The 16,400-nt window shown below is 44.8% G+C and overlaps 1 protein-coding gene across 1 annotated transcript in view; it reads left to right on the top strand.

The window, feature by feature from the left end:
* LOC308691231 (GTPase IMAP family member 7-like) overlaps positions 1-15,808 on the top strand; it is a 39,308-nt gene extending 23,500 nt beyond the window's left edge. The window contains exon 3 of the mRNA XM_081366249.1: positions 14,679-15,808. Coding sequence (XP_081222375.1) covers positions 14,679-15,796 — 1,118 coding nt within the window. The 3' untranslated portion in view covers positions 15,797-15,808. The remainder of the gene's footprint in view (positions 1-14,678) is intronic.
* Positions 15,809-16,400: the final 592 nt, after the last annotated feature.

Here is a 16,400-nt window from a genome sequence, read left to right as displayed (position 1 = left end):
TATTATTTTATATAATTCTGACTGTGTTCGGCTCAAAGAAGAAAGTAATATACACCTAGGATGGCTTGAGGATTCCATTGTCCATTAGACAAGAATTTAAAATGTTGTTCATACCTCACTACCATTTACTGACAAAAAAGATTTGAACATGTTTCATAAACACTTATAATTCAAAACTCAAACTTTATAATTCCCTTGCATGCTTGACAGTACAAACGCGTTATGAGTGTGCGTGCAAATCTTACCCATTCACTAACCGGATTCACTGGATCTTTATATATATTGTTATTTTATAATATAGGCCTACTTGATAACAGGGCGATTAAAATAAGCGCAGAGCGGCAAATTAAGTTACACCAGCAGATAATTTGTCTATGTCTCTAGATAATGTCTCTCATGGATTGAATGTGCATGTTAACTTGCCACACAAGAAGAAAAAATTTATATATTTCGTTCATTCCATTAATCTATTACTTGGATAAAGTTTGGTAATGCAGGTTGAATGAAAATTAGGTATTCTTACCTGTGTGTGTGATAAAATGGCTGTATGGCAGTCTGGGCTCAATCTCACTCCGTTGACCAATTATTTGCCTATAGTTAAAACACATCATTTAATGGAGCCATCTTATTTAAATCACAGAAGCTTCATTAGATGTTTAAGATGTTATATTTTAAAGTAATAGGTCATTTAAAGATAATAAAATAATAAATCGTTGAAAACCTACCTCATTCAGATAATCCAAAATGTCGCCTTGTGCACTTTGGACGAAAATAGGGTATAATACTGTTAAATAACAGTGACAATTTGTTGTTGATCGACCACACAACCCGAAGTGAACAAGTCTTCCCATAATGCATTGTAAAAAAAAGCAAAATGCTGTTATTACATGGAAACAGCAATTTGCTGTTAAATTTCCATGTAAATTTACAGGAATTTTTTACAGTGTACGATGTACAATTCTGATGAAAACTCATCAACGAAAAAATAATACTTACATGTTGTGGCTCGTAAACAACAGCTTCTGTTTTTAAAGTTGGAACTGCTCGATCTTTCAGGACAAGCCGTTGTGTGAATCCTGCATTGTAACTCGTGTAGATTGAGGAAGCTTTCCTCCAGAAAATGTGCAGCACAGAGAGCGACATTTGGATTATAATTATGAGGGACCGAGTTAAAAATAAATTGTAACCGTCCTTAGGAAGACTGAACAAAGTGGACCTGCAATCTGGGTGAAAATAACAGCGTTTCGACGGCATAGCGGCAACGGCACTCTACTACCACAACAACTCTTCTCCAAAGCAACATAAAATGGCATCGCCCCCTCTATGTATTGTGTTCCCAGAGGAGGGGTTTATGTAAATATTGGGCTTAGTGATGTCAGCAAGCCCACAGGAATGTCGTGTAGTCCCTATTGGCCGTTTCTGTAGTTCTTAGAAATTGAATTCTTTAAAAGCAAATATCTCCCTTTGCTTTAAACTTTGAACGTTGTAACTTTGCAGATGTTGTTTATGCTCAAACAGCAACATTACACACTAACTAAAGTTAGAAAAGTGAAATCGTGTTTTACCACCCCTTTAAATGATTACCAAGAAAATCAGAAGCTTGTGCTGAAATTACCTGATTGGGCAACTGGCAGATGGAATCCTCAAGTCACACAATCTCTTTCTGAAAATCACGAGTATCCCACTTTTAAAGAATTTGCTGCTTTTGTGTCTACTGAAGCAGAGATTGCTTGCAACCCAGTAACCTCATTTCATGCTCTTCATGTTGCAGGACCTGTCACTGAAAAGGCAAATTTGAAAGAGACTACGAGAAACAGAGTTAGAGTTTTTTTCACCACTCAAATGAACATCGAGAGTCGAAAAGTCGAGAGTCCAACCTTTCTTAAGCCAGGCAGTTACAGTAGGTGCCTGTTAATAAATTGAACAATGTTAAATGTGTTGTGTTCTTCTGTGCATATTGGCCAGTAGGTGGCGGTGGATGTTCGTGATATGTGTATATTGAGAACAGAAGAATAAGCGAGTCTGAATCGTTGCACCAGCTGCTATCTGCGCTGTTCTATTTTGCTACTTCTATTGTTCATTAAAGAATTCCATATTTAAGAATGCCTTTCATTCCTTCTTACTAGGATATAACAAATTGGCGACAAGGTACTTTTCTTTTTGAAGATGGCAACTGTTTCTACTTTTTCCACGCCATTTTTGCCATGTCCTGGTGAACCAACTATTCCTTTCAACACGTGGCTACGGATGTTCCAGAATTATTTGCTTCTTGTTGGTGCTTCTGGAGATGCATGGCCGGTCGAGCACAAACAAGCACTACTGCTACATTGTCTGGGGACTGAAGGACAAAGATTGTTCTTTTCCCTGCCGAATCAATGTGATACGATGGAAGATGCGATTGCAGCCTTGAAAGCGCATTTTACCCCTCGACGGAACATTGTGGCTGAGCGCCATGCTTTCAGGAAACGTGTTCAGGCACCAGGAGAAACTATAATTCAGTACGTATAAAGAATAAAGAAAATAAGACAATTCAGCTGCATAAGTTATGCATGCAGCAATGCATGCTGGGAGTTCTGTACTATGGTGGTACCCAGCATGCATTGCGACATGAAGCTTTGCATTTGAGTATCATCATTTCTGAGATTCATATGAAGATTGTTGATGTCTGTGTGTGACAAAATAACATGATGTTTTAAAACTTTCTCTGCATAATGTTTTTTAAAGGGAAAGATGAATGTGTATTTAAAATGGGGTCATTTATGTAGAAGAAATGTGAAATTATTTTTGAATTTGGAGCTTTCTAGACTGAGAAAAGCCAGAAAATGTATTTTTGGCTTATGTGGATGAAAGACAACAACTCCCAGAATGCACTTGCTTCGCTGCCCTAGGAGGCCAATCCCAAGCCACGCCTACCGGTAAGAGTTAAACAACAAGACTAAGCTACTAGTCTCCGTGAGTCTGCCTGGGATTTAGAGATCGCCCAAAATGTCAGGGATTTGGCTTTTGCGTTCTACAGTCGCCATTCATTATGTTTACTGTGGCGAGCAGGATGAGGCTGAGGGACGCGGGAGAACGGCGCAAGGCCGGTGGCATGATTACTGATGAGCGGCACAGTGAGACGCACCGGTCTCTTATCTCTCACGGAGGAGCGGGAATTTTCTTAGCAATGCTAAAACACACATCAACCGATCACTTGTTTAGCGTTCATGTAAACGCTACATTCAGATTCACCAATCGGAATGAATTCAGTTAGATTGAAACAAAAGATGTGCATGTAAACAATGAATGGCGACTGTAGATAGCAAAAGCCGAATCCCGGACATTTTGGACGATCTCGACGACCGGACATGTCTGGGAAAAAGAGTATGGTAACCCCTACTTACTCAGCTTTCTCCTACTACTCAGCTTTCTCCACAGAACAAGAGCCTGCTAGCTTAGCTTCCAAAAAAAAAGACGGCTGACTGTGTGTACATTCTGTGAGTGAGATCCCACCCTCTATGGGCGTGTTGAAAACATGCGGAACAGCCCCTACTACTGGCTGTAGTCTTTAGCCTCTGGCCAAACAATCCTCCGATGACGCAAAATGAAGATTTTTGCGTCATCGGAGGATTTTTTTCCAGACAAAAAATACATAAATCTCTCGTCTCAGGGGGATATGAGGGGGGAAAGCATGGTAATTCGAAAATACGTACTCGGTTACTAACGTAACCTCGGTTCTCTCTAGAAGAGGGAACGAGTATTGCGTAAGTAGCTTACGCATCGGGAAAGTCTTCTTTCTTCGAGATCTGAAGCCAAAAAATTATCCTTAATTTTGTATTCATTGTCAACGCAGTGCAGCAGCCGACAGACCTAGGCAGGCTGTATAAGCGTGCCCATTGGCTGCAACTGCTTAAGCCTATCGGTGAGCGCTCTGAACGCGGCAACCAATGAGGGCGCTTCGCGCCCTCCACACCCTTCTAACCGTCAGAATGGGCGTGGCCAGCGTGTATATATTCAGCGCTCACAGGCTAAAATTCTGGTTTTCGCAGTCTGAAGCGCAAAAGCTCGTGGCGCGACACGGCAGGTTACGCAATACTCGTTCCCTCTTCTAGAGAGAACCGAGGTTACGTTAGTAACCGAGTACGTTCTCTTACGAGAGGTTCTCTCGTATTGCGTAAGTAGCTTACGCATCGGGAACCCTTTGTCAACGCCGTGTGCGCCGAGCATCCAGCCCATGAATCCCAGGGGAACCGGGGAAAACACTGTGCTGGGGAAAGTGGCCGGTCGGAGAGACGGGCTAGCGTAGTACATGCACTTCATGCAGCATATGAAATAGAGCGGCGCGGCCGGTCTATAAACATAGCAGTACAAACAGTAGGGCCGGCGGAGCGGGCCCATACAGTACATAAGCACTCATAAGGGTAGGAGAAAATGACATAGTCGGTCTCACATGAAGAGAAAAATTCCCGTGCGGCAGAAATAAATGCGGGCGGCCAGCAGCGCGGGCCAGCACCGATAACAGCGCGTAACGGGAAATAGGAAACAGAACGGAACAGCCGGTCTGAGTCAAACATTTCACCCTGAGTAGTTACCAGAATAGCGCCAGCATATGAACGTAGTCTGCACACGGGAGCTGGGCAGAGCATACATGTCACTTATACCGACAATATTTTTGCCTGTAGGGCAGGAACTTCCAGGTTATAAAACCTCACGAATGTTGATGGGGAGGCCCAGCCCGCCGCCATACAAATGTCGTGGATAGAAATTCCGCTGGACCAGGCCCACGAGGAGGCCATGCCTCTAGTGGAATGGGCTCTGATGCCCAGAGGGCACTGCAGGTGTTTGGAGGCATAAGCTGCTGCTATCGCGTCCACTATCCACCTGGACAAGCTCTGCTTCGAGGCGGCAAGACCTTTGGTGCGTCCGCCGAAGGAAACAAAGAGCTGCTCTGAACGCCTGAAAGCGGCGGAGCGCGTGATGTAAACTCTCAGCGCCCGGACAGGGCATAGGAGGTTATCACTGTCCCTACTATCGGATGCTGGCAGAGCCGAGAGGGAAATAACTTGTGCCCTAAACGGGGTTCCAATCGCTTTGGGGATGTAACCGTGCCTCGGTCTGAGAATGACTTTCGAGTCATTCGGCCCGAACTCGAGACATGCAGGGCTAACAGATAGCGCGTGCAAATCACCCACTCGTTTGACTGAAGACAGAGCTATCAGAAAAACGGTTTTAAGCGACAGATACTTTAGATCCGCGGATTCAAGCGGTTCAAAGGGAAAAGCCTTTAGGGCCGCCAGGACCAAGGACAGATCCCACGAGGGAACCGAGGGGGGCCGCGGGGGGTTCATCCGTCTAGCTCCTCTGAGGAAGCGGATAATGAGCTCATTCCTTCCCATTGCCCGGCCGAGCGTCGTCTCAGCGAACGCTGTAATAGCGGCCACATATACTTTGAGCGTGGAAGGGGATCTGCCCTTTTCCAACAGCTCTTGCAGGAAGGAGAGCACCCGCGGGACCCCGCATGCGCGCGGATCCAGGTTTTGAGTAGCGCACCATTTAGAAAACACCGACCATTTAGACGCGTAGAGCCGTCTCGTGGAGGGGGCTCTAGACTGCGTGATCGTGTTCACGACCCCTTCTGACAGGTCAACGGGTATCCGTTGATCACCCATGCATGCAGCGACCAGCGCTCTGGATGGGGATGCCAGATCGATCCAGCGGCTTGGGAGAGGAGATCCTTTCTCACCGGGATCGGCCATGGGGGTGAGTGCGACAGCCTCACTAGCTCTGGGTACCAAGTTTGGTTTTCCCATCGCGGGGCTATAAGCAGCACTGAGTGGTGCGTTTCTCTGATCCTCGAAATGACCTGTGGCAACAGGGAGATCGGAGGAAAAGCATACAGCGGGAGGCTGGGCCATGTCTGGGACAGCGCGTCCTCGCTCTTCGAATAAAACTTCGGGCATTGAGCATTGTCTTTCGACGCAAAGAGGTCGATTTCCGCTCTGCCGAATAGGCGCCAGAGAAACTGGACTGTCTGGGGGTGCAGAGACCATTCTCCCGGGGGAATGTTGTCCCTGGACAGTCTGTCTGGACCGACATTCAGGTGGCCCGGCACGTGCGCGGCTCTCAGCGAGCGCAGCGAGCGGTAAGCCCACACGAGGAGGCGTTCTGTCAGCCTGCACAGGTTCCTGGATCTGACACCGCCCTGTCGGTTCACATAGGATACCACGGACATGTTGTCTGAGCGGACTAGCACATGGTGATCCCGTATGAATGGGAGGAAGCGCCTGAGCGCGTTCTCGACCGCTATCATCTCCAAACAGTTTATGTGGAGGCATTTTTCCCGGTCTGACCATAGGCCAAAAGCCGGTTTGCCCTCGAACAGAGCGCCCCAGCCTGAGGTGGAAGCGTCCGTCGAGATAACTTTGCGGTGTGAGATGGCTCCCATTGTCACTCCCCGCTGGTACCAGTCGGCCGCTAACCAGGGCTTCAGAGCTGAAACGCAGCTCTGAGTCACTCTGATGCGAATACCGCCGGAAGCCCATGCTCTGTGAGGCACTCGGGCATTCAGCCAGCATTGTAGCGGGCGCATTCGTAAAAGACCCAGCCGAAGCACTGCTGCGGCTGAGGCCATACAACCCAGTAGCCTCTGAAATGTTTTGAGAGGTACGGTGCTGCCCGGCCGGAGGGACGCGGCCAGGCGTCGAATGCAGCGCGCGCGCTGTGTCGACAGGCGGGCCGTCATCGCTACAGTGTCCAGATCCAAACCCAGAAAAGAGGTTGATTGACTGGGCACGAGCGAGCTCTTGGTCCAGTTGACCGTAAGCCCCAGGCTGTCCAGATGGCTTAAAAGCACTGTTCTGTGGGCGATGAGTTCGGCCTCTGACTGTGCTAGGATCAGCCAATCGTCCAGGTAGTTCAAAATTCGCATTCCCCGACCCCTCAGGGGAGCGAGAGCCGTGTCCATGCACTTCGTGAATGTGCGGGGTGCCAAAGACAGGCCGAACGGCAGGACGGTGTACTGATATACCTGACCGTCGAAGGCGAATCTCAAGAATGGCCTGTGACGGGGTATTATCTGGATCTGAAAGTATGCGTCTTTTAGATCGAGAGATATAAACCAGTCCCTCGGGCGAATTTGCGCGAGGATTTGTCTGGTTGTGAGCATTTTGAACGGTCTTTTCATAAGAGCCTTGTTCAAACGTCTCAGATCTAGAATTGGTCTGAGAGCTCCGTCCTTCTTGGGAACGAGGAAATAACGGCTGTAAAAGCCCGACTCGCTCATGGAAGGGGAAACCGGTTCTATTGCCCTTTTGCACAGAAGTGTAGCTATTTCTGCTCGAAGTAGATGTGCTACTTCCCCATTCACTCTGGTCTCGACACGCGCTTGAAAGCGCGGAGGGCGGCGAGCGAACTGCAGAGTATAGCCTCGTTTTACTGTGCTCAGCACCCATTCTGACGCGCCTGGAATAGCTTCCCACGCTTTCGCGTGTGCGGCCAGGGGCAGAATAGCCTCCGGGCTCAGATCGCCGCTGATCGCGGGCTCGAGAGCTCGAAACGGAGGGGCGGGCGTGACGCGCGCGCTCTTGGTGCTTAGATACGGCGGGTCGCTCACAGCGGTGACCGGCCGTTTTACACACAGCGTCCCGGTGGCTTTTGACGGGGAACATACAGTGTGAAGCACGACGCTCGAAGGCGGCGTCGGGGGCGAAGTAAGAGAGCGGATGTGTGAGCGCGTGGAAGCGGGCACAGCATCCGTGTTTATAACCTGACCGGTACAGAGGGGTTGTGTAACAGAGCGGGCAGTGGGTAGGTGTGGGCACAGCGGGGTGGACACATGACCTACTTTTAACACTCGAGCGGCTTGTGCCAGCTTTATGCGAGTGGGCTCTGTGAGAGACACAGGGTTTACAGTGCTTGTGTGCAGGGGTGAACACAGATAAGTGGGCACATTTACTGCATTTGAAACACTTACAGCGCGAGGCGCGCGACCAGGCATAATACTCTCTTTGAGATTTCTCTGGGTCGCCGTGAAAACGGCGGTTGTGTGCAGGCGAGAGGGTGAGTTCACCGGCTCGTTGGCTGCGAAATGAGTATCTGCAGTAACCGTGGCAATGGGGACTGACAGAGCTTGAAGCTTTGACGACGGTCCGGCCGCGGCGGGACCCAATCGTCGCTTCTCTCCTCGGGCTAGGAGGATTTTGGAGGCTCAGGCTTCACCGCGATCCTCTGCCGGGGTCCCCGGGGAGGCGGCGGTCTAGCGCGGCTGGTCGAGCGAGAGCGAGGGCGGCCGCCCTGTCGTCGCTGCGAGGACGGAGGTCGAGCTGGACGCTGGGCAGAGCTTTGTGCAGGCTGGTCCGAAGGACGGCGTGCAGCGGGTCTGGAGCGTCGAGGCAGAAACAAATTCATTGCCTCAGAAGTCTTTTTCACCTCCGAAAAACGGTCGACGATCCCGCTAACCGCTGGGCCGAACAGGCCGGTGGGGGAGAGGGGGGCGTTGAGAAACACCGCGCGCTCAGACTCCCTCATGTCCGCGAGCGTGAGCCAGAGATGCCTCTCTGTAACTGACAGAGAGGCCATGCACCTTCCAATGGCCTGGGCAGCGGATTTCGTGGCGCGAAGGGAAAGGTCCGTCGCGCTCCTCAAATCCGTAAGGGAAGCAGGCTCCGAGCGCTTCTCGTCCAGATCACGGAGGAGGTTAGCCTGGAGGATCTGCAGTACTGCCATAGAGTGGAGTGCTGATGCGGCCTGCCCCGCGGCGGCGAAAGCGCGGCCGACGAGGGCTGAAGTGGTCCTGCATGCTTTGGACGGGAGGGCAGCCTTTGAGCGCCAACGAGAGGGCGGGCAAAGGTGCGCTGCGACCGCCTCCTCCACAGGGGGGATGGAATTATACCCCTTCTCAGCGGCGCCGTCAACCTGTGAGAGCGTCGATGAGGCATGTGAAGACACTCTCGCGGAGAATGGAGCATTCCACGATTTCGAGAGCTCGCTGTGAAGCTCAGGCAGGAAAGGTGCTTTTCTGGACGCCGGCTGTCGGCGGCGTTGGTGAAGGAAGCAGCCGTCGAGTCTGTTCGGGGCTGGCTCTTCCGGGGAAGACCAGTCAAGGCCCAGCTGTTCGACAGCTAGCGTGAGGAGGCGTAAAAGTTCCGCGTCCTCGCCCGCTCGAGATCGGCCTGAATCCTGGACTGACGAGGAGGCAGTGGACCATTCCTCGCTGTCAGAGGCCAGGAGAGAACAGCTGTCCGCGGCGCGTTCACCAAACTCATCCGCCTCATCCCCTGAAGCGGCGGAGGCGCGGGCGAGAGCCGGCGGCTGCGCGGCCGTGAGGGGGGGCGGGGAAGGCGAAGGAGAAGCTCGAGGGAGAGACTCCGGCGAGCTTCTGTGCGCCTGGTTGGTCTCCGGCGGTCGCTGTGAGCGGCGCTTCTTCTTGCGCGGCCCAGCAGGGACGGGCGGGGAGACATGTTGGTCGAAAACTTCAAGCCGAGCCTGCAGGGTCGACATTGAAAGTTCCTCGCACTCGGGGCAGCCGCCCGTGGAGAGTGCGGTGGCGGCGTGATCGCGGCCCAGGCAGAGAGCGCAGATGAGATGGCGGTCTCCGTCGCTGAGCGGGGCGTGGCACGAGCCGCAAGAAAAACGGGGCATTTTTAGAAAAACGCCCCGTGCTCTTTTAGAGAAGAGGGTGTGTTGCAGTAGGCGAACACACAGCAGAGAAAAAGGATATGACGCCGGATAGCGTAGCAGGCACGGAAGGCTGAAGGCGGCGAAGGCGGCCGGCTTCTTCAGGCGGTGTCCTAGGCTTGCTGGTCGCTGGTTTCAACGGCGGCGGCTTCTCCAGATCCAGCGATGCGAAGAGCTTCGCTGAAGACAAGAAAATCAGAATTTTAGCCTGTGAGCGCTGAATATATACACGCTGGCCACGCCCATTCTGACGGTTAGAAGGGTGTGGAGGGCGCGAAGCGCCCTCATTGGTTGCCGCGTTCAGAGCGCTCACCGATAGGCTTAAGCAGTTGCAGCCGAGCAGCCAATGGGCACGCTTATACAGCCTGCCTAGGTCTGTCGGCTGCTGCACTGCGTTGACAATGAATACAAAATTAAGGATAATTTTTTGGCTTCAGATCTCGAAGAAAGAAGACTTTCCCGGTGCGTAAGCTACTTACGCAATACGAGAGAACCTCTCGTAAGAGAACTACAGGTTTTCTACTAATACAAAGCTTAATGCTAAATCCTGAAGTATCCCTTTAAATTGTTCACTGTTGTTGGAAAATTCACGTTTTACACATCCTCGTGTAAAATCACAGGATTTTAATAATCTATCATATGGAAAGACCCTTATAATTACTACAGAAGAGATTCAAATCTGGATGAAAGGTTTTACTGATTTATAAGCTCTATTGATGATATCATCAATACACAGCCATAAGCAACAGATCACCTTTCTCTTGGCATTTTTGCTATAACTATTGTGTTTTATAAACACACAGTTAAAGCAACCATATAATTAATGTTCAAATGTCAAGGGCAAGGGCAAGAGCCCAACTAAAGCCAACACTGATCACCATCATGGTGACTACAAAATAAACAAATCAGTTCTCAAAAATACCTTCTGATTATGAAATGTCAGTCTGACAGAAATAAAGTCAGTCTGGTTAGTAATAAGTGAAGCTGTAATGCTGTTTGTGGAGTTGTTTAATCCTCCTCTGCTGAGATCTTCACAGATTTAATGTTTTCTTTTCTCTTCAGTTGATTTCATCTGAGGCTGTGTCTGAAGTCAGTTGTTTACTGTAAAATCTAAGTCAAATTTACAAAAAAAAAAAAAAAGTAAAATTATGTGAATTACTTTATGTGATTTTATGTGTTTTTTCACATAATGATATAGTGGAGATATGTTAGTGTGATCTGTTATCTATTTGTGTATCACCATTGTGCTGAAGAGTAGAGCCTGTGCTTCAGTTCTGGATGAGCACAGAAACACTAATGATGTACTGTGTGTTGCTTTATTTAAAGCAGTGACTGTGTTGTTGTTGATGCATTGAAGTTCTTTAGCTCATTCATGTTTGCTGATTTACAGTACTCTTGTAAAATTTACAAGCTTACTGGCAACCAAAATTGCCAGTATTTGCTGTTAATTTTACAGCATTTTGTTACAGTGCAGGTCACATAGATACTATCTTGTCTCTTAGAAGTTTAAACCTGATTTATACATGCAAACTGCCCCATAAAAGAACTCTTCATGAACAGACTTGAAAAAGGCCAATGAAAAAGTGTGTGGGGCGAATTGACGTTTTATTAAATGTCCTCTATCTCTTCTACACCCATTATAAAAGATGTTATCAACAAACAAAACAAAAAAAAAAAGATCCTGATAACTCTTCAGATCTGTTAGATGCATTGTCACTTAATGAACGTTGCAACCAAATGCAAGAACTACCATTACATTGTTTTAAACATGAGGGCAATAAGTATGTGGGCAATACATATAAACCCAACTCGCTCTTTACTGTAAATCAGGTGGAAAGAAAACCGCATGCATGCACTTATCAGACACTGACAAGATTTGATAGTGTCATAAATGAATGATTATTGCCAAAAAATTACTCATGAAATAACACAAACAAATGTTTCAGTGGGGTATAAGAACCCTTAATGCAAAAAAGTTTTCATATAAGGAAATAGTTTTAAACGACTAGTACTTTCATGTTTAAGAGGTTATTTCAGTTTGTTCTAGTGATTAAGTTTGTTCATGTGCTGTTTCTTCTAACCTTTTCTTCTAACAGGGTGCTGGTAGGGGCTTCCTTATTGCGTTCAGAGCCGGATTAACGCAAAGGCAAACTAGGCACGTGCCTAGGGCCCGATTGGCGGGATGGGGCCCAGACAGAGGGACAAAAAAAAAAAAAAAAAAGTACAAATGTCCTATCTACAATTTATTTCAATATTTATTAATTCACTAAAAATAGTGACGATGTTTATCTTAACCATAGACTGTTACATTACTGCAGTTAAACCAATTAATGTGTGCCGGCTTCTGAAAGTATGTGTAACGAACGCATCCATCAGATGCTGCGAGGCTAAAGCCTAATAAGCACACAAAGAAGCACAGCTAATAATGCAGGTGTGAGAGTTGTCGTCATCTATTTTGGAGTGATTGCAATGTATTCTAAATATAAACTTGTACTGTAGATCAGCGTCATTTCTGGAAAAATCATTCACCGCTTTACTACAAGTTTAAAAGAGCGCGAGCGTCATTAACGTGCCCAGACGCGACGCTTTGAATTTGCGCGTACAATGAATAACATCGCGTCGGGAGCTGACTAGTAAAAAAGCTACAAAATTAAAAGACAAGACGTCTGTATTCTAAGTTAAAAAGCCAACACACTACAACATTTTTAAATGTTTCAAATAGTCTAAAGGATCTCATATCTATGGGTCTATCTTCTAAATTCTGCTGATGATTAGATTCCTGACATTACGCCAATAATTTCACTTTATATATTTTTTTCTGCTCAGTAGCGATCGTGTCTTTCTCTTCCACTTGATTTGTGTATAGCATATTTAAGGTAGCAATGCAATATAAAAGCACTTATGCTCATCTACTGAAGTGGGATTCTGGAACTGTGAATAAATTGAATAAAACAGCAAAATAACAACAACAACAATAACATCTTCATTAAACAAAAAAGAGATTACCGTAGATAAAGTTTGATTAATATGTACAGTACCGGTAAAAGTCTGGACCCATTACTATTTTTAATGTTTTTGAAAGAAGTTTCTTATTATGCTCTACAAGCCTGCATTTATTTGATCAAAAATACAGAAGAAAAAAAAAACAGGAATATTCAGCAAGGATGTGTTAAATATATAAAAAGTGATAGTGAAGACTTTTTTAAAACAACTCTTTAATAATCAAAAATCCTGAAAAAAAGTATCACAGACAGGTTATAAAATAAATATTAAGCACCATTTCTAACATTTGATAATAAATCAGAATGATCACGTGGCACTAAATTCAGCTTTGCATCACAGAAATATAAAGTATAGTAAAATAGAAAATCATTATTTTAAATTTTAATAATATTTCACTATATTATTTTTCTGTATTTTTGATCAAATAAATCCAGGCTTGATGAGCATAAGAGACTTCTTTCAAAAACATTAAAAATAGTAATGTGTCCAAACTTATGTACTGTTTAAGTAAAAATATACTGCTTTTAAAATTAAATGTTGTATAAATAAAAAGGTTAGGAATCATATTTGTTTCAAGTGTTTTTTTATTGGGGGTGGGGGGCCTCCAACATGAATTATGCCTAGGGCCTCCTAATGTCTAGAACCGGCTCTGATTGCGTTTACCCATATGTACATATATACCCTTACTAACACACTGGCTGATGCATCATCATCTTGCACATGATAAATATACATTGTATATATAGAAATTTTTTCATTTCTGTTGATCACAAACACTGTTACCCCAACACATATGTGACCCTGGATCACAAAACCAGTCATAAGTAGCACAGGTATATTTGTGGCAATAGCCAACAATACATTGTATGGGTCAAAATTATCGATTTTTGTTTTATGCCAAAAATCATTAGGATATTAACTAAAGATCATTTTCCATGAAAATATTTTGTAAATTTCCTACCGTAATTATATAAAACATTTATTTTTGTGAGTGAATGCAGCACAATTGCGCACATAAATGGATAACTTTAAAGGAGATTTTCTCAATGTTTCGATTTTTTTTGCACCCTCAGATTCCAGATTTTCAAATAGTTGCATCTCGGCCAAATATTGTCCTATCCTAAAGCCCATTCATTCAGCTTTCATTTGATGCATAAATCTCAATTTTAAAAAATAAACCCATGTGACTGGTTTTGTGGTCCAGGGTCACATATTATGTGAACACTCAGGATCAAACACATTCAACACTAACTAGGTCAATGCAATCATTTCAAATATACACACAGGCTTTGTTTTATGGTACTTGTTTTTATAATCAATATGTAATGTTTATACACAAATCTTTCTGCATTTTTATTATGAATATTCCACTAAAGCTTTTTTTGAACAAAACTATATGAGATACCCTACAGATAGATCAGATGAGATTTGATCCTGATAACTCTTCAGACCTGTTAAATGCAAGAAAGAACAATCACACTGATTTAAACGTGGGCAATAAATCTAACGCCACTCCTTCTTTACTGTAAATCAGGTGGAACGACAATCAAGTGCGTGCATGTATCAGACACTGGACAAGATATAATAACATCATAAAAGGAAAAAAAACTTGCAGCCTCTGCAATATAATAGCAATTCCCAACATCTATTTGAGACAATGATCTGTCAAACTGTCAAGATGTAAAATGGGCTGGAACAAGAAAGCCCTTATAAACTCTCTTGTAGTGTCTCTTCTAAAGACTCTCTCATTCTAGGTCTCTGATAAACTAAGACAAAATGAGTGCAGAAGTCACAGGTCTGTAGCAGATTTTTATTATTTTTTCACAAGCTTTATCTGAAGTTTCCAGTTTGATGGATCTAATTTAGTATCTAATCCATTAATGGCTCACACTGATAATCTGTTATTTTAATATTGTAATGTTATATTCTCTTTAATAAATATCTAGTCCATTATATGTTTAGCAACAATAGTTTTTTTTTTCTCAGCACTGCTGTTTTTCTTTCTTCCTTGATCTATATAGCAGAAGAAATTAGGATTGTCCTAATTGGCAAAACAGGCGTTGGGAAAAGTTCTACCGGTAACACTATACTTCGAAGTGATGTATTTCACAAAGCAGCGAGCTCCAAGTCTGTGACTAAGCAGTGCCATCTGGCTACCACTTATTTCAAAGGCAAAGCAATCACGGTTGTGGACACCCCTGGCTGGTGCGACACAGAGCTCTCTGAGGATGAGATCACGAAGGAGACAGTGAAGTGCCTCGACATGTCATGCCCAGGACCCCACGTCTTTCTCCTCATCTTGGCGATTGGCAACCGCTTCACAGCTGAAGAGAAGAAATCAGTGCAGCAGATACAGGAGATCTTTGGGGAAGGAGCTACGAAATATACAATGATTCTGTTCACAAAGGGAGATAACCTGGAGGACGAAACTTTTGATGACTTTTTGAAAGGGGCCACAGAAGATCTCAAAGCCTTAATAGCCAAATGTGATGGCAGATGCCAAGTTTTCAACAATAGAGATAAAAGCTGTTCACAAGTGACCAAACTCCTGGAAAATATACAAGACATGGTACAGTGCAATGGTGGTGGATGCTATACAAACACAACATACCAGATACTACAGCAATATAAGAGAAGAGAGGCTGAGCTACGATGGGAAGCTGACAATGCTAGGAGGGAGAAGGAAGCCATAGAGTTTGAGCTTCACAGATTGATCCAAATGAGAGAAGAGGAGGAGAAGCGCCAAACGTTAGCCATGTTTACTATGCTACATCACATGGAAATTGTAGAACGCATGAGTTGGCAACAAGAAGAAGAAAGAATACAGAGAGCATTAAGTGTCCAGGCTGCAGAGCATCAGAGAATGATGGATGTAGAAAGGCAAAAACAGAAAGAAGAGCAGCTAAAGCATCAGCGTCACATGGAGAGCGAGGAGTTGAAGAGAAGAAACGAAGAGGCCCAGCATAGACGCAGATTGGAGATGGAGATGCAGAGGCTTGAAAAAGAGAAGCAAGAAATATCAACGAGATATAAAGCAAAAAGTCATCAGCTGGAAGAGCATAAAAGGCTGACAAAGGCTGAAATTGAAAAAATTGTAAAGGAAAGTGTCAGAAAAAAGAAAAATTGTGTCATTTCATAAAAAAGCTCTACTCGGATAATCATTTAAGTTTCATAATTAATGAAAATTGTTTGAGGTTTAACAAATGTGATTGTAAATATTCTGCCGACTGCATGCTTCAACTGTGTTGTGTTTCTCAAGATTTGTGTTCATTCATAATCTTTTAGAAGAGACATTCCTTACAATCAACATTCATGATTATTATTCACATTTATTTGAAGTGTTCAAAGATACAGGAGCACATCAAGTTGTTCATGCTCTGTAATATCTTTAAAAGCAAAATAAAAAATGGATTGTCTTATCAGGGTAGAAGATACTGTACATCAATTAGACAATAAGGCCAGAGTTGCAAGAAAACCCTAAGATATAATTGTAAGTGAATTGCCACTAAGGCTTTTCTTACATTTCTAGGCCCATCTAGATATTCAAAAGCAAATTTTAAAACTGAAATAAAACAAAGCCAATAAGTCTTTGTTTTAGGGCCAAAAAAAAAAAAAAAAAACATATGAGACAGACAGGTAAAGACTGTTTATTCAAGGAAATAACTATAAAGTTTAAAATTTATAAAAATGTTAATCTCAATATTAGTGTAAATGTCCAATGAACAATAGAGAATGAGCAGGTG

The sequence above is a fragment of the Scardinius erythrophthalmus genome (genome assembly GCF_964197995.2).
Source record: "Scardinius erythrophthalmus genome assembly, chromosome: 1".
NCBI classification, from domain to species: domain Eukaryota; kingdom Metazoa; phylum Chordata; class Actinopteri; order Cypriniformes; family Leuciscidae; genus Scardinius; species Scardinius erythrophthalmus.
This window is presented reverse-complemented; position numbering and strand designations above follow the sequence as displayed.